General features: G+C 37.4%; 1 protein-coding gene across 1 annotated transcript in view; it reads left to right on the top strand.

Annotated features, from left to right (window-relative positions):
- The window catches only part of Rspo3 (R-spondin 3), an 84,663-nt gene extending 66,076 nt beyond the window's left edge, over positions 1–18,587 (top strand). Inside the window, exon 5 of the mRNA XM_038339659.2 lies at positions 17,358–18,587. Within this exon, the coding sequence (XP_038195587.1) occupies positions 17,358–17,551 (194 nt within the window). The 3' untranslated portion in view covers positions 17,552–18,587. The remainder of the gene's footprint in view (positions 1–17,357) is intronic.
- Positions 18,588–18,979: the final 392 nt, after the last annotated feature.

Raw genomic sequence — 18,979 nt, 5'->3', positions numbered from 1 at the left:
CTTAATATTATCTACTGGGTAACGTTATGCTATGATCAGTATCAAACTCTCCTATACCATAAGTGGTGCAAAGAAGATGGCAAAGGAAAATAAAGCAGGAAAGACCATGAAATGACCTGAACTACAAGGAAATCTGTCTATGAATAGAATTATTATCAAACTGTGTTATTTAAGAACAACTATTAATCCAGCTAGTGATGTCACCATCCATTTTACTGCCCATGATTCTGGTGTTGACCATTTCATCTGCTGATACTTTTTCATTTAATTTTCACAGACTACTTGTAACTGCTGTGTGTCAGGCATGTATTAACTTCTATTTCTGGGACTGTGCTAGAGACTAGAAATAAAAATAGCAGTAAAAAGGTACAAATATATACTAGGCTGATTTAGATGTCCTTAAACTTTCTATTTCTTTTATAACCAACTATTTGGTTATAAAGGAACAAAAGCAGAGCAGATGAGTGTTCTCTGAGATTGAAGGGATAAGCTGTCAAGAAGCCAGAAGGTCAGGGAGACTTTTTCCTTCTGTGAAAAGGCAAAGGAACTTCCCACTTATGGGCACTTATTATAGTGCAAAATCCAGATAACGAAGTGATAGGGAGATAAAAAAAAATGGATGAAGTAATGGCAAATTAGAGAAAAGGATGGTAGTCAACAAAAGCAAAAATGAAGAGAGAAAACAAGCTACAGTTGGCTACGAAGGGTCTTCTGTACCTTGTGGAAACAAGGTGAACAACACTGGCAACATATAAAATCAAGGTACCAGCAAAAATAAGAGACAGGCCATCTGTGCTATAAGGAGACAGTCTAACAGCAATGTAGAAGGTACATGGAATCACCTGCATGTGCACACGTGTGTACATGCGCGTGCACACACACACACTCACACACACCCTGAAACAGGTTTTCACATTTTCACAAAGAAGCACTCTAGCAGGTGGGTGACGTGACTCGATACTTGAAAGCATTGGATGCATAAGCCTGATGATCTGGGCTGGATCCCAGGAGCTCATGGTGAAAGGAGAGAACTGGACCAGGAGAGTGGTTCTCGGACTCCACACACACACATACCATAGCAAGTGTGCACATTTGCAAATACACACATCATAATAGTAAATTAGATATTTTTTTAATTTAAGAAAAGACGTTAGAGTTAGTAGACACTTCTCTGTAGATGACGAATGAGTGACACATTTAAGAGACGTGCAGGTGGTAAACACTTTCATAACTTTGCTAAGGCATGTAGACTTGAAAAGGTTAAGAATTAGATCCAAAACTTTGAATGAATTAAGTGCTGCTGAGATTTTTACTATAGTCAGATCAAGACTAATCAACTCCCTAAAGTGACTTGACCTACACAAATGTCTGCTCATTTGTGGTTTCTTAGAATCATTATAATTAAGTATTAGTCGAGATATTTTTAATTTAGTATTTTTCTACATTCTAGTATTTGCATAGTACTTGTTCTTCACACTGATTTCAAATAGTAATTGATTTTTGTTCTTTATAAATTGTATTTTACAAAATCAACAAAGAAAATACAAAAGTGCCTTACTTATAGTCACATGGCTGATAAATGATATAGCCAACCACAAAGGGCACATCTCTGGATACCTAGTTCACAGTTTTTACATTTTATGTCATACTCTTTTGTAAAGCACATATTTTAGTGAATGAAGTCTTGAGAGTTTACTTATCATCCCTCAAAGATAGACACTGACTAAATGGCTTGGCAGAAATTCAGTCTCTGATCATCATGACTTCAAAGTTCATAGGAACTCTTCCTGTTGAATGTTTCCTCACGTGCTAGAGAATGATCCCCTAGGACTTCATGAAAAATAACCTTTGAAATGTACCTTGGAAAGTGTATAGAGAAGGCTAATTCTAAATTCTCAACAAGTACAGTAAAATACATTTGGAGTAGAAGATCGCTTGTTGGCTCCAGGCTTTCTCTATTCATGCTGCCTGCTTCCTTTGTTACACACTCTTAAGTAGAAGTTTCATCACACTACCCAACAGTCCTTCATTTGGATGGCATCTCAGAGAAAGCAAAAATCAATGGCTTACAACAAAAGCCACAGTCATTCAAAACTCAAGGGCAACTCAGGCTTCTGAAACTATGTAGTACCACTTCAAAAGGGGATAAAAGCCCCAAGATTGAGGCAAGATGAGCCAGGATCATATTTCATGACTTTAAAATAAGACTGCATTCCCAACTCCACCAAGGCGTCATGTATGCCGGCTGTAAAAGATAATTTAAGAAAGAGAAAGTTGTTTTAGAGTCTTTTAACTGTTCACAGTCAAAACTCCCTTTCTTTCCTCTTTTCTGTTGCTCCACATTCTCTTTTTCACCAATCTCAGAATTTTTTTTTTTGTTGTCAAGCTTGGAGGTGGGACATGAACTATAGCCGACATGCCCAACTTCATGGAAACTCATTAGAGCTCTTGAGTCTCTAAGAATCCTTCAGAATTCAAATTTTTAGAATAAGAGAGAATATAATCCCTTCTCACCTCTCTGGAAATTTGATTTCCTAGAGTCTTTTCTTGCCTGGGATTCCTTGGTTATTCATAGTCTTTCAGTCATTGGCTTGGTCCCACAAAGAACCAACTAGAGTGTGTGTGACAAGCTGGAATGATTTTCCTGGGGCCATGATGACTCTAAGTGGGCCGTAGCAGCCTGAATCCAGTATTAAAAGAGAAAAGGTAACTGGCTGAGAACACCCTAGTAATAAATAGGGATCATTGAGACAATTTGTCTGGGAACACAGAGTTTCAAAAGCAAAAGAATTCATTAGTTAAGGTATCTCAATGTCTGTTCTTCTCACGTCTCCTTCATTGCATGATGGTCATGAAATTAAGAAAAACAAGATTATGTTTTTCATTGTGTATCATGAAGGGGGCCAGGCCTGCTTGTTTGTTGGGGTTTTCTGTCCCGCCCAATACCCCACAACTGTTTAGCCCCAAAGAAAATCACACATTGGTCACTAAAGTTATAAAGCTGATTGGCCCATTAGCTCTAACCTCTCATTGGCTAAATCTCACATCTTAATTAACCCATATTTTTGATCTATGTTAGCCATGTGGCTCAGTACATTTTTTCAGTGGTGCAGATCACATCCTGCTGCTTCGGTGGTCTGGACAGGAGTGGGAGGAATCAACTTCCTCCTTCCCAGAATTCTCCTGTTCTCATTACATCATTTCTACTTCCTGTCTGGTTTTCCCACCTTTACCTCCTGCCTGGCCAATCAGCATTTATTTAAAACATGATTGACAGAATACAGACAATTCTCCCGCACCATCATTGAATTTATTTAAATTTATTGAGTAGCTATTGTATGACTCTTGACAGAAAGAAAAGTATAACTGCCACCTGGTTTTAGAGCAATGAATTAATGCTCATAAAGAAAACAGGAATACATATTTTGCATGCTTCTCTTTATGTAGAAAATCATGCAAATAGGTCAGAAATCCACTCCTAGAAATCTTACAACACTATCCCCACCTCAACCTTGCCCCATATAATCTGCACTATCCATTTTATATTATGATAGAATACTGATGAATCAAAATTAAAATAAAATTTCTAGAGAGTAAGTTCATCACAATTAGTCTTCTCATATTATTCTCACATTATAAAAATAGAAATGAAATTCAATATCACTTAGAAAAGTTGCAAAAAACTACAGACATAATTAACTATGAATTTCCTTATACATAGCAGATAAACTAATTGAAGAAAACACACTAGGAACAAAGTAATAGCAGAAAAATTATGTTTGTATTGACAGGGTCAATATTGCAAGAGAAAGCATACAGAAAAGTTTTCTCCCCAAATGAAAGCAATTCTTTGATTTATTTTCTTTTAATTGGGTGTTTATTACAAAACCATATTTTTTTTCCAACTGTGTTTTATGAAGAAAAAAACAAGGCAAGCTATATGTTAATTCAGTATCTAGATCATACGGTTGTTAATAAAAAGTTAAAATCTGGGATGCAGTCTAGCTGATAGAGTGCTTGCCTAGCATGTACTCCATAGCCTGAGTATGGAAGCATATACTGATAATCCCAGCTCTGGATGTAGAGGCAGGAAGATCAGATAGTCACTGTCATAGTTATATAGGAAGTCAGAAATCTGGCCAGGCTAGAAACTCTATTTGGGGAAAAGAAAGGAAAGAAAAAAGAAAAGATAGAGTAAAAGAGAAATCTCCTGAAGATTTGAATTTTTGAAACAGCCTTTCAAAGGAAACATTTCCATTTAGAATTATCAAAGATTAAAATGAAAAGCCAGCTGTCTTGGCATTTATATTTTTAAATCCATCAAAAAAAATTGAGCTATTCCCTCTGCGGTTGGAAAGGACCTATAAATAAATATATGCATATATATACACACACAAACAACCAAGCACATTTGATGCACATGTGCCTACTCTTCCACCCAAGCACACAGCACCACAGTGATAGACAAAGGATACGGAAAAGCTGTAACTAAGGTACAGTAAAATCTTACTAATGTGTCTAAATCATTGAGCATCTAACAGCTAAAATATTTTAAAGAAATTAAGTCACTATGCAACCACTATTGAAAGAGAATCAAAAATCGTCTTGCTGGTTAGGACATTGCATGTGAACAGCATTCTGCAGCTTGCCCTGCTACACAGAATGGGAGAGACAATTTGTACAACAATTCACACTTTTTGGTATAGGTGAACTCTGTCCTTTGCTTCTTATTTACACATTACATTACATTAAAACCAACTAATCAGAAAGTTAATATAATATAGTAAATGTTGAGCATGGTGATTAGTTTTTTGTTGTTGTTTTTTGTTTTTTGTTTTTCGAGACAGGGTTTCCCTGTAGCTTCTAGAGCCTGTCCTGGAACTATCTCTTGTAGACCAGGCTGGCCTCGAACTCAGAGATCCGCCTGCCTCTGCCTCCCGAGTGCTGGGGGTGATTAGTTTTTGTTGTCATCTACACACCCAGAATGGGAAGGAGACTCAATGAGGGATTGTCTACATTTGGGCTGGCCCATGGCATGTCTGTGGAGAATTTTCTTAAGACTTACAGTAATGTGGTAAGACACAGTCCACTGTTTTTAGTTCTAGTCCCTCAGCTAGATGGCATAGGGGCAGGGCGAGTGGGGAGTAGAGTATCAGAACTATCTAGGAAACCAGACACCAAGCTGAACACCAGAGAACAAGCAAGTGAGCATGTGTGCTGCTATTTCTGTTTGCGGCTGTGGATAGGATCTGACCAACTACCTCAGTCTTCTTATCCTGTGATCCCCTGGAGTTATGAGCCAAATAAACCCTTCTCGTCTAAGTTACTTTTTTGATAAGGTGTTTTATCACAGCAATAAGAATGAAACTAGAATACTGTGTGAAGTTTCTATGGGCATTTTTGCTTTTATGTTTTCATGGTGTTAGGAAATGAACTCAGGACATTGTGTTTGTCAAACATGCCCCCTACTACTGCATTACCACCTCGGCTCCTGTTTGTTCTTCAGACTAGTTACAGAAAGAGTTGGAAATGGCATGTATCGAAGACAAAGGGTAAAGAAAACAGTGAATCAGAGTAAAAAACTCAAGGTTAATTTTAAAATAATCTTTATATAGTCAATACATAGCTGGAAATATTAAGTGCGTTTAGCAAAAATGTCACTAAGTGCACACTTAGGAGCTGTTCTTTTTCCCCTGTTAAAGGACTCTATAATAGAGCTGCTCCCCTCACCCCCATAGGATAGTAAAAACTTCAAAGCAAAGACAAAACAGGCTAGGGTAGAATTAGATAGCAAAGCGATCAAGTACATAAGAGGATGCGAGAGGGGAGAATAATATCATGATTTCTCATATAATAAATCATGCAAGCCTGTCAGCAAGGGTGAGGCATCCAGTCCTGTCAATCTGCTGGGGCAGACAGCTTGGATAGGGGAGGAAGTGGAGCGGAGTCAAACATGGCTATCAACACTTTCTTCTCTGTCTCAGAGGAACAAAATTCGGAGACAAACTCTTGGAGCAAGTAGAAATTTATCCAAATGAAAACCTAATGATAATGCCGAGAGAATATTCCTTCTTTGGAATTCTTTCAGTTCTTCAGTTTACTCAGCTGGAGTAAATTTCCCAAGTAGCTTTCTGTTCAGCCTTTGGAAACAAAGGCCTTTCCTGCTCATTACAAAGCTATATTTCATCAAAGATGAAGACAATGCTCTTGGCTTAGAGAATCCCTTTTCAAACAGTAACTGCAAAAGGTTCAGCTTCATAGTTGCCACGAAGAGATGTGAGAACATCTCTTTCCCACATGGAAGAATCTGCTGTGTGCCCATGTGTATAGCTGAAGAAAAAGCGGGGGGGGGGGGGGGGGGGGGGGGGGAATCAAATGCGTTTTTATTCAGAACTCTACAAAAACACTATGATTATACTACCTTATATCAAAGCATCAGTACTTAGAGGCAAATACTGACCCAGGATTGGGAGAATGGATCACTGGATAAAACACTTGCCATGTGTGCATGAGGACCAAAGTTCAGATCCCCAGAGCTCCACTATAGGCCAGACAGGAACAACAGTTGGCTGTAACCCCAGGGCTAGAGACCCTGCCTCAACTAAATGAAATAAATAGAGAAAGCCTTTAGGCAGCCCACATGTATACACACACAAATTAATGTACCCACACATGTGAACATGCAAACACACATATTACATATACACATGCAAAAAATATTGACAAAATGATGGGTTCCCATTTCCTTACAAATGAATTAGGTAAGGCAAAAAATATAACCACTTTTTATGTGTTGCAAACTAGGTGTCTTAATCAGGTTCATTTACTCCACCAATTAAAGAATTGAGAAGCAAGAAATTTTCAGACACAGCAGGCAATAACTTTTAACAAATTTTATCAAATGTGAAGAAGTGTGCACAGTGGGGAAAACATACAGCAAGAAGGCTCTTTTCAAAATGGAGAGAAACTTTAGTTACTGAAATCCCCTTTTCCCCTGGAGGGCTGGGGAAGTAAGCGGGTTTGATGGGCTGAGTGTCCCTCCTCTTGTTGGGATTGGTCAGCTTAGAAAGTGAAGAGTGGGTTGACTGGCTCACCACAAATGTCCATGGTCTATCTCTTCTCAGATTTCCTAATTAGCCAGAAAGCAGCCCACAGAAAGGTAGGAAACATATGGAGTCTTTTGTCCTGGTGTAGAAGTCAGAAGGATGCCATCTTTATGGCTTGTCTGTGCCCCCCACCTCTTTACCTGTCTGCCCATCAGGTATTTGTCTCGCATTTAGTCCCTCCGCTGGAGTTGGGAAAACATGACTAAACTCGGAAAGATTTGGAGCAAGAAAATGGAGATTCACAAAGAAAGCTTCATTTGAAAATGGAAGCTTTCAGAGCAATTTACCCTACAGACACGATTATCAACCTTCCTAATAATTTTAAGATGGCACAAAAATATTAGGCCATCTAGTTCATGAGGAAATGTATGAAAACTTTTTTTAAAGGGACTAAGTATAGTCAGGAACTATAGGAGGAATTTTTTCAAACTTAACGGGATGGCTTGATAGATGTTCTGAGTGATAATTATACTGATTACAACACTTTTACAGGAAAACTTACAGTTGATATGACTTATGGGCTTCAAATTTAGAATCTGCATGAGAGAAGAGTCTTTTCATTGTTTTTAATGTTTAAATTACTAAGAAAACTTGCTGAAGTTATTTGAAAAAAATTACATCATCTTTCCAAACCACACTTGTGCCTTTGAGAATTCAACTAACTTCTGATCAAAGTGCATCGGATGTGTGGACTTTTATTCTTGTCATTATTGTTTAATCAAGTAAGCGTAGCAGCTTAGTTACATGTCAGGATATTGTATTAGATATGATCAATAGTGTCGAGATGATTTGAAGTATCCAAGAAGATTGTATAAGTTACATGTAAATTCTACATCATTTTATATAAGAGACTGGAGTTTCCATGGGGTTTTCTACCCACTGGTGCCCTGTCACCTATCCTTCCCCTCTACTGAGGGCAAGTATATTTGATGTAAACATTACATAGATTTACAGATATTCTCCAGCTATATTCTAAATGAGCAAGGACACAGAGTGGGGTGGATAGTGAGGAAGGAGACTGTATAGAATGAATATATTTAAAAATTAATAAAAAGATGATGGTTTGGGGAGAAGTCGTAGTTGTTAAGAATACTTGATGCGTAATCATGAAAACCTCATTTTAAATCCCTACCACTCCCATAAAAAGTTGGGTGTGGCCTTATACCCACCTTTAGTCCCAGAGCTACTATGGGCAGAGACAGGGATTTCTAGGACTTGCTGGCTGTCAGTCTAACTCTAGGTTCATGGGAGACCCTGGCAAGGGCAGTAAGGTGGAGAGTCATATGACAGAACACATGATGTCCTTCTCTCACCTGTTCACATGCATTGTGTGCATGCACATACACACACACACACACACACACACACACACACACATATAAAATACATGAGCACATCAATTCATTTAGGAGCTATTCGTTAATGTTTTGAGATGATTAGGTCCAGATCGAAATTTTTTAGTAAGACATAGCAACATTGCCAAGTACAATTTTTCTGGTCTTTGAATATTAATTTCAGTCATCGCCCACGAGGGCAAGAGTGGCATGAACATGAATGTTTTGAGTTTAATCAACAAGTTTTTGACTGAGTTTACAGCCTCTCTAACAAGATGGAACTGATGTTTGACACCACAAAAAAAGCCAACAACTTATGGTTAGGTGGGTCCTGGGTCCTAGGGGAGAACTTATTACTATTGTTCTGTTAAACGAGGATAGCATTAAATCAACTCCTGATGGCTTATTGCTATACTCTCAGCCCTCGTCAGAGAAGCTTCCTTTTGAGGCAGATGGCAATTGACACAGAGATAATTAATACCACTGGTCAAGGCACAGAGAATAAGAGATCCCACAGAGTACTCAGTCCTAAAATGGACATCTATATCACAGTGTTTCCTGGGTCTAAGAGGACAGTGGCACACATGACTCACAGTGATTGTGACCGTACGTGTAAGACATGAGTGCATAAGAACAAGTTGGGCGAAATCCCACCACAGAGGCAGGAAGAAGTCACAAAATCCCCCCCCCCCCTTAACTGGGGAGCCATTAGCAATTGATGGCCTCTGGGACCAGGAGAACCAGGCTTTCTGTTTTTTTTTTCTTTTTTCAGGAATTCGGCCCTTGAGAGGCTGTCAATGCTCCAACAGATGACCTACACCCATGCTCATCACTGGAAGCACTAAGTGGACTAAACAGGCTTTTAAAAAAAGAATAAATAGGAGGAGCAACGAAAGGGAGGGATTAAAAGCATACTTGATCAAAACACATTCTTAAGCAGTAAAAGCCTCTCCAAATACCTTGGAGTACCTTTATTTTAGTTTATAAACAGTATATAAAAGTTTATATACTGGTACATAGAGCAACCAAAATATTCTATGCAGAATATTTTGAGGGAACTATAATGTGCATTTTATAAGGTAGCCATGAGTTTTATGACTGAAGAAATGAATTTATAAAATTTAATGAACTAAATTAGAATGAATTTAAACACAATTTTGATATCAGAATTAATTTATATGCTCATCCAGTCAATAAAACTGTTTAAAACTCAACATCCAATTCAAAATGTGCTATGTAAACATGCGCCAGTTAAGAACATTTCAACATGTAAATTAATGTGTTGGATTCACTGTCCAAGAGTTTATTATCTGATCTAATATGGTGGAAGGTATTTCAAAGTTAATAGTTCTTACACTTAAAATACTGAAATTTCTAGCTTTAACTCAATATTTAGCCAAATGGTAGTTGGTTCAAGGAAAAAAAAAACTCATAGAAACAAATACTATTAAATTTAAGATATCTAATATGACGTGCCATGTCCTATTCGGTTTTTTTTGTTTGTTTGTTTTGTTTTGTTTTGTTTTTTTGGTTTTTCGAGTCAGGGTTTCTCTGCAACTTTAGAGCCTGTCCTGGAGCTAGCTCTTGTGGACCAGGCTGGTCTCAAACTCACAGAGATCCGCCTGCCTCTGCCTCCCGAGTGCTGGGATTAAAGGCGTGCGCCACCACCGTATGAACAGTAAGATTCAGTTTGCTTTTAAAATGAGTACATTTTGAATATTCTAAACAGTTCTGCTTGTAAGACATCTTTGGGTACTTTCTCCAGTTTTCACTTTCAATTTGTTTAATCCTGAGAATTTGTAACAAGAAGACATGCTGCCTGGTAATACTCAGGGCCAGGAAGAGTTGCTTTAGGGCATATGCAGGCAAGGAGTGAAAGCTGGGATTCAAGCCAGCAGCAGTTCTTGAAGTGGAATTGAGTCAGTCCTGTGTTTAGGGTCATAGAAAACTTTGTCATCACATGAACCGAAATTCAAATTTCAGATTCTGATTCTTCAGTGAATAATGAGACTAAGCAAGAGAAAAGAGGGGCAAAACTTTTAAAAGACTTTCTTAAAGATTTTGGAGAGACACTCAGTCTGTTAAGAGCATTTTTCTTGCAGAGCACCGGAGCTCCTAAGTTGCCCAGGCTGATCTTAAACTTGAGATTCTCCTTCCTCAGCCTTCTGAGTTAAGCGGCATTACGGGTTTGCACCCCCAGACCTGCTTCAAGCCTCTGCATCTTGATTGCAGCAGGAATCTTCTCTGGGAGCTGAGGGCACCTATGGAAGTAATTTAAGTAAACTAGCAAAGCCTAGGGAAAGCTTAGAAAGACGCCCGGAAGAGGTCCTGTGGCCAGAGAATTAAACATGAGTCTGAGGTAAGGCAAGGGAGTCTAGAAATCGAGTTCTCGTTCTTGGTGAACAAGTATATGGGATCAGAAGATATGGCGCTGCGGGGGCAGGGTATACAGGGATGAGCAGGAAGAGAAGTGTGAGGCCAGCCAAGTGGGTGAGGGAGCAAGAAGGGACAAGTCACAGAGGACAAGGACCTCAGGGATGGCATTAGGAAGCTTGAGAGTATCTGCTTTTCACCTCTAAAATGTGCATGTAGTGTCTTACCTTTAGCGCTTTCTTCTTTCTGTACTCTGAAAAGAAAACGATGTGGACGGACAGCACCTCCTGAAATTTGCCTTTCCAGTTGTGAGCAAAACAGAGTCTAAGTCTTAACAGAACCCAGTGACCTGAGCTGTCACTGCAAAAGTGGCTTCAGGAGAATATCCGTAAATAACAGTGCGCAGTAGAGTACGTAATAATGTGTCAAATTAACTTTCTCTGGCGAATAAATCAAAAGGGCCCTAGAAGTCAAGTTGAAAAGCAACAGGACTGATTTGTCTATGAACCGACCGAACACATAACTTGGGTAGCTTTAAATTTAAAGTTGAAGAAATCAAATGTCTGCCTGATTGTCTATAAAAGATGTCTCCTCTGTGATTGTTTTTACTTTATTTCTTAAAAGTACAGCAGAGGCAACAAGTGTGTCTATTTTCGAAAAAAAAAAAAAAACAAGAAAAAAGGGGCAAAAGGTTTGAATATGTTTCTCAAGTCAGCTCTACTGGGTAATAATATAGCTGAGAAGGACATTTGGCCTTGATGGCTTTCAGCTGTGTTCTTCACCACTGGGTCAAACTGTCCTGTGTTTATACAGCCCACAGGTCAAAGGCCTTTTCAGTATGTATCTACACAACAGATCATAATTGCTGCATAAAAATACTTGCTCTGTAGCAGCCCCCTCCCGTGGAACTATTCTCCACTGATTTATTAAGTAAAACTAACAAAACTTGTAATTTTTATCCTTTGTACATAAAAGCATGCCTAAATTTAGGTTCACAAATCAGATGAATTCCGTTTAATATATAAAACCATGGGCTTCGGATTGAATCTCATTTTATAACTAAAGTCCTAATGGTAAATTTGATCTCTTTGGAGGCATAGTTCACTAGTTGGTTGGATCATGGAATTGCTGGTGTTTATTTCTCAGTCTAGAATGGGAGTACACTTAGATTTTTGTTAAATATTTTCGTTTAGTTTTTAAGACAAGGAACTACTTAAAGTTCCTTAGCTCCCCCTACTGTCAGTTTTGAGAACTTCACAAATGAACCCCTTAAACATTTCAGTGGACAAAAAAGAAAAAACAACAACAACAACAACAAAAAAAAAACCCACATGGATGGCATTTATAATCTAAGTAATTGTCACTCATGATTCTAGAAAAAAATACCTCTCAATTATTTTCCCATTGTGTTTTAAAAGAATTGAATGTTCCCTAAGGTTTATGTTTCCACATGAAAATATAATGTCTAATATAAAATGTATAATATAGAATGTACAAAAGGAAAATAATTCGAGATATTTTCTGCCCTCAGTTAGTTTATTATTTTTGTCATGGTTGTACTTCTACATGTTTTTAAAAGAGTATTTGCAAATAATCTTTATTTCCCACCTCAGTTCCTATTCTAAACGTACCTAATTTTAAAGCTATCCTTACAAATTACTAGGATTAGTAGTAAGTTAAAGCCAAATTTGCACTCATTATGTAAAGTAAGTCATTAGTAACCATGTGATTTGAGCTAAATTTTGATTGTATGTACTTAAGGAAATAGAGTACTCTATTTCTCTACAAATACAGTTCTTAGGTCATCAGTTATCAAGATAGGCTCAGGAAGTTGTATTTATATGTATTTGTGCACACACATAATTTTATATGCATATATATAATGTATGTAACATTGATAAAGAAAAAGATGCTGTCAATTTGAGAATGGCAGAAGGACATGGAATGAATTTGACGTGTGGTAGCTGTGAGGGGCTAGAGGGAGCAAAGGGAGTGGGGACGAGATGTAATTCTATTTCAGGTAAAATCTTTGTGAATAAAAGAAAATACAAAAAGAAAAATGAAAGAATATAAAAGAAAGGAAAAGGAAAAGATCAAGTGAAACTAAAGTTGCTAATACAAGTACGTGGTTTGTCTTCAACAAACTATTGAGTCATAGTCTCCAGCCACAGTGTGTAGAAACTTACATTTTAAAAAGTCATCTATGATTGGAACCTTGTCTATAGAAGGTTCTAGACAGAGCTTATGGGAAGGACTATGTATTTTCATCAGTAAAGAATAGTTTCACAATCTCAATACTATCTATTATCTACTCACATATGTAGTAATAATTTGTATTAAGTCCTTATATCATGTGTGGCTTTATTTTCTGCATGGAGATTTTAGTTGTTCTTTTGCAAAGTTAGTTTCTTAAGGGAGGGCATCAGGAGATGAATATGTCTAAAATATGTTTTGTATATGTGTGTGAAACTGTCAAAAACTAAATTAACAGCACAAAACTGTAAGACTGTATAAATAAAATCTGCACTCCCTTTATGAGTTTCATTATGTTTCCACAAGTTTCTGGAAAATGAAATGTCACATATTAAAACATGCAGGTTTTTTTTTTTTTTTACCTTATCACCCAAACCTCAAAGTTCCACTGTGTTCTAGGATTCTGGCAGTAGCCCTTAGAAGAGTTTTCAGTACCACTGATGCTTCGGGACAAATTCTGAACATGGCAATTGAATCCAGTGCATCTCAGTAACTTTCTATATATAGACTCTGACCAAACCAAGGAGGTGTACTTTCAGTGGCCTAGGTCACCGTGTCCTTGCACACTGTCATGTGTTGGCATATTGTTCACTGCCTACCTTGCCCTCCTCCTTCATCAGCGTCACAAACTCTTGTCTAAAACAAATTCTTTTAGGCTTTCTTAAACATCATCTAAAGAATCACATTAAGTCTCTATTACCTGAGACCTGGGCTTTCTGTGAGTTTCCTTCGAGGTCTGTGGTTGCCTCCACATCAGTATAGCCATGTAACCATCTCATGCTTAAGCTCAGGCAAAGACATATCTTTGGCGTGGTGTGAAAACTTGCAACATGTCCATGCTCTATAATCACAACATTAGCTGTTGTTTTATGCATGACTAACATGTCAGGTACCCTGGTAAGTGCTCTGCAAGCGTCTTATTTAGCCTTGAAAAGTTTAGCAAAGAGAAAGGTTTATTTTTACCGGAAGTATCAGTTAATCCCAAGGCTTATCAGAAACTTGCAAAAGATTATGCAACTACTTGCATTAGACTTAGCTGAGCAGGGAGTTCTGGCCCTAAGGATGGTATTCTAAAACTTCACAGCAAGTGTCTCTCTACAAGGACCATCTTGCTCTAGTTTCTGTTTTCCTAAAAGTCTCTCACAGGTTATGTAATAAACAAAAGACGCTTACCTATCACATGGATCTGGAGGTCAGAAGTCTAAGATTGCTGTTCCGGTGTCTTATGAGGACTCTGTGACTACATGGTAAATGGTAGAAAGGTTGGTAGGTTTGTGTGAGGCAGAGAGAGGAACCGGGACCAAACTCATTCTTGTTATCAGTAATCTAATCCTGAAATGACCTATTGTCATGATAGCATTACTAATTTATTTATGAGGGTAGAGTTATCACAATGCAGTCACCCTTTGAAGGGCCCTTTAAAACTGTGATTACCTGGCAATTAAATTTTACCATGAGTTCTAAAGGGAGAACATTCAAATCCTAGCAGGCTAAGATTGTACTCAACTTGTAATACCAATATCTCTTTGGTTTCTATCAAACCTCCTCCTTATACCTAAAACGCAGTGGAGAAATGAATGTTCTTTCAATCATTAGACCACTTCACATGAGTATCATACACATGTATATTCAGCAAAGGGCAACACACACACACACACACACACACACACACACACACCAGATTGTTTTAACTGGAATGCTTAGTTTGCAAAATTGCAAAAGAGTCACAAAATAACTATTAACCACATCAGTGAAAACTCAGCAAGTCACTACAATAGAAAGAGAAGGCCCTTTAATGAAAACCTTACAAAATTATCCCAAATTGCACGTGATTTTTAATGGACTGCAGCTACTCTAGGCATTTGTATTTTATTTCTTGGACAAGAGTAAAATATATTATTAATGCAGAAAAATTGTGAATATTTCCAACAACTAACACATGGCCTGTGAAGGAAAAAAATAATGCCATTTTTCTCTCTTGCAATAACCTTCTATTAAGCAGCCACCATGTACAATGTGGTAGTTTCCTATGGCTGTAGCAGAGCCTCCCTTTCCACACCCTACCCAGAGTAAATATCTATTTCTTGGATTATAAAGCCATAATACTGAACTTCAAGACTTTTGCAAATATGCTTCTGGCTATCATAAGAAATAATCTATAAGTTTGCTAATAAGCAGAAATGTTTTGGAAGTTGAATGTGTTGTTACAAATGGGGGGGGAAACATATAAATCAAGCCATGACCGAGGAAGAAACAATATATTTCTTATGTTTCTAAAACATTGTGGCTGGGATCACAGCTGTCATATGTTGGATCATCATCAAGAGAATGTCAAACACGTAACTTCTGGGTAATTTTCATAAAAGTAACATTTTGTTGGAAGTCATTAACTCCTGTAGAACATGGAAATAATTTTTTGTTGACTTTTCTATTTAATAATTGATCTCTAACACCCTTGAGGTGCCACTCAATCTAGAAATAGTATGTCATTCAATCCTTGCAAGAGTCTTTTGAGGAGAAACTTCAGAGTATGCAAACTAGAGTCCTATCAACCTTTGACACTTTGTGGAGTTTAAATTATGCCACCTAGTCAGGAAGGCAGATTTGCTATTCAAGTTTTGCTCTTGTTGTTTACTTACCTCAGTTAAATCAGCTCTGCAAATATGTAGTGCGGACGTGAAAACTAACAAAAAGACCTGGGATCTATCTGTAGAGGTCTTCCAAATACCACAATAAACCTCAAAGTGAAAAGAAAACTGAAATTGGCAAATCAGTGAATCAGTAGTTCCACTTCGAAATGATAGTTGACTGTTTTGTCCCACTCTATGTGCCTCAAATAATTTGATACTTACTTTACCCTTCTCTGAACTCTCATTTTTATTAACGATTCTGCCAGCATTCAAAAATTGGACATGTATTTTGCTAAACTCAACAAGGCAAGTTTTCATGAAGTGATTGAAGGTTTTGTAAATATAGTCTCATGACAAAGCTATTCATGGCATAAAATTATTAATACAAAAAACTGGAGTGACCTAGTATACATATGAAGTATTAATAACACCACTCCCTTGGATTCTGTAACCAAAACATGAGAAAAAAGGAGCCAAACCACGGAATTCAATATTTGCAGCCTGTTTCCGGACATGAAAATATTTTGGTTCTCTCACACAAATAATTTTTCCAAAATTCTTACATCCATAATGCCGCATTGTAGGCAGACTGCTGCATTGTAGGCAGACTGATTTTAAGTTTGTGTGGATCTGGGTATGGGATAAACATTCAAGATTTGTCTCACTTTGAAGACTGGTTGGGCTCCAAGTTTTCATTTATTATAAATTTATTTGGGTATAAGTAAATTCTTACTGGTACACACGTGTTCCTTAAAATTTATAAATTTTATGTAAAAAAATTTATCTGACAAAAGTTAGTTCCCTATTCTTAAGAAAATAGGGGGGGGAAGTGTCCAATTTGGTGTCTTGGTAAAATACTCACCAAAAATTTTCTTGGTTATCTAATACAACTTAATAAAATTTAATGTTCATGCTGGTGGCTCCATGTAGAACAAAATGCCTACCTACATCAGCCTTTACAGTGTCTTGATTTCCCTTGAGAAACTACCTCATATATTAGTCTGATCTAAATCTATACTACAAGCCCAGTTCAAGGTCAAGACCTTCCACAGAATTCAGCATACATCAGAGAAATATCTGCTTGATTGATTAAAAACAATTAAAACCTGTCCCTGTAATTTACACCATAACAGTATTGATAAATTGTATTCAACACCATGCACACAAACTGCGATGCAAAGTAATTCCAGTTTGTACTAAAATAAAAAGCATAATTACCTTGGGTATTGCTATACATTATGGAATATTATTTCCATATTTGTTATACAAATTAATTCCCTTCTATTAGGTAACATGCAGATGTCACCACAGTTTGGAAATATGTAACTGTTATTTGTAAATTTGAATATAAAAGAGTGCCATAAATATAAACCAGATAAATGTACAAATTAATAGAGTTTTCAGATGGTTAAAAATGTATGTGTTTCCCATTTTAGTATACATAAGTGACTATCATGTAAAATACATCCCTTTATTCTATTAGGCATAAAAATTCCATTGGTTTGACAAAAGGATGTGAGAGAAAGGTTTAAAGAGTATATATTTGTTATTTCTGAGTATAATATGCAACTTGAGAAAAAACTTCTATTTTTAATAAGTTAGAATAACCAAAGAGAATATAATTGAATAAAATGTATTGAATGAATGTCCTTTTATTTCAGGTAAAAAAGGAAGAGAGAGAAAACGGAAAAAACTCAGTAAAGAGGAAAGGAAAGATACAAGCTCTGACAGCAAAGGTTTGGAGACCAGCAGAGAGACCCCAGAGCAACGGGAAAGCAAAGAGAGACAGCAGCAGAAGACAAGAAAAGCCCAAGAGAAACAACAGAAATCGGTATCAGTCAGCACTGTACACTAGAGGGTCCTGTGAGGTTCTTGTGTAGACTCATGATGCTGCTATCTCAACCAGATACCCAGGACAGGTGTTCCAGCCATTAGGGCCACAAACGGACAATACACCAGTTACCGCTCTGTCTAAACAACATTCCGAATAGTTGCTATATTCTTCATACAAGCATAGTTAAAAGCAAAGAGCCAAACGTTCAAAAGAAGGGATACTTTTAGATGGTTATCTTTTGTGCTTCTGTGTATTTTTAAAAGATGAGAAAATTTGTACATAATTATCAATAAGCTATAAGCTATCCTCAATGTAATGAGGACACCCAGAGAAGAAACATCTTTTCCCTATAAAAAAAAATTATTCTTCAAGTATTGTCTTTAAGAAACAAAAGATAATTCTGCAACTTCAAAGAGGCAGTGTCCCTCCAAGCAAAGGTCAGGGGAGAGAAACATGGCTCCAAGCACAGGGTGGATTTGTCCAGGAGATCTAGTGCATGCTCAGAACTAAGGCCTGGTATTTGGAATCCTAGAGTCTATCATCAAAGAAGCAAGTATTTTAAAGATGACTTCTATTGCCCTCATCCTGTACTTCTGCAAGGAACTGAGCGTACATAAGTGAATTAAATGTACTGTGTGGGATTGGAGTGAGACAAGCTGTGGAAGAAATGACAGCGCTGGAGACCGTCTTTGCTTTTCAGTACTGTGAAGGGTTGTGCTCACCTGGAACAGGTCTCCAATCTATGGCAGCACTGTGTGGTTGATCGCCTGCTACACCTCGGTTTATATAAGTCTGTAAACATGTACCTGTAACTTTCTTCCAAAAGCAAAAGCATACTTATTAGAAGAAAAATCTGACTTTATAGAGAACAAAACTAGAGTGAGGAGAATGTGACATGTTTGCGAAAGCGTTGTGTTTTCTTTCTTAATGAAGGAAAAATGATTTTATTACCTGCTTAAGGGTCCATCTGGAACTAAAGGGATACTACTTTCTAACAAGGTGTATCTAGTAGGGGAGAAAGCCACCACAATAAATATATTTGTTAATAGTTTTTAAAGCTTCGTTCACTTTGTTTTATTGGGTAAGAGTTAGTTAGAGACGCAAGAATTAGGAAGGTGAAATCCACTCTATGGGTGACCTGTGTCTGAAATAATTTAGAAGATGAGATTTTCAGTGCTCCCCCCTTCAATATACCATTACCTGAGCCAATGGAAACTTACTTATGATATGCTAGAAGATATTTATTAATTTTCTTACTTTAATAAAAAATGTATTGACACATGACCCTACCTAAATGATCTCACTGCCCCTTCTCTTTCATTTCTTAGAGATGAGCACCTTGTGTATTGATTCCTCCTGCATCTTTAACAATTAGCTTTTCTTCTCCATATTTTCTCAGTCTGTGGATCTCTTTTGGGAACTGGAGTCACCCTAGCAGAAGGCCTCAGC

This window comes from Arvicola amphibius, chromosome 8, assembly GCF_903992535.2.
Source record: "Arvicola amphibius chromosome 8, mArvAmp1.2, whole genome shotgun sequence".
NCBI classification, from domain to species: domain Eukaryota; kingdom Metazoa; phylum Chordata; class Mammalia; order Rodentia; family Cricetidae; genus Arvicola; species Arvicola amphibius.
The sequence above is the reverse complement of the archived record's forward strand: the minus strand, read 5'-3'. Positions and strand labels throughout refer to the sequence as shown.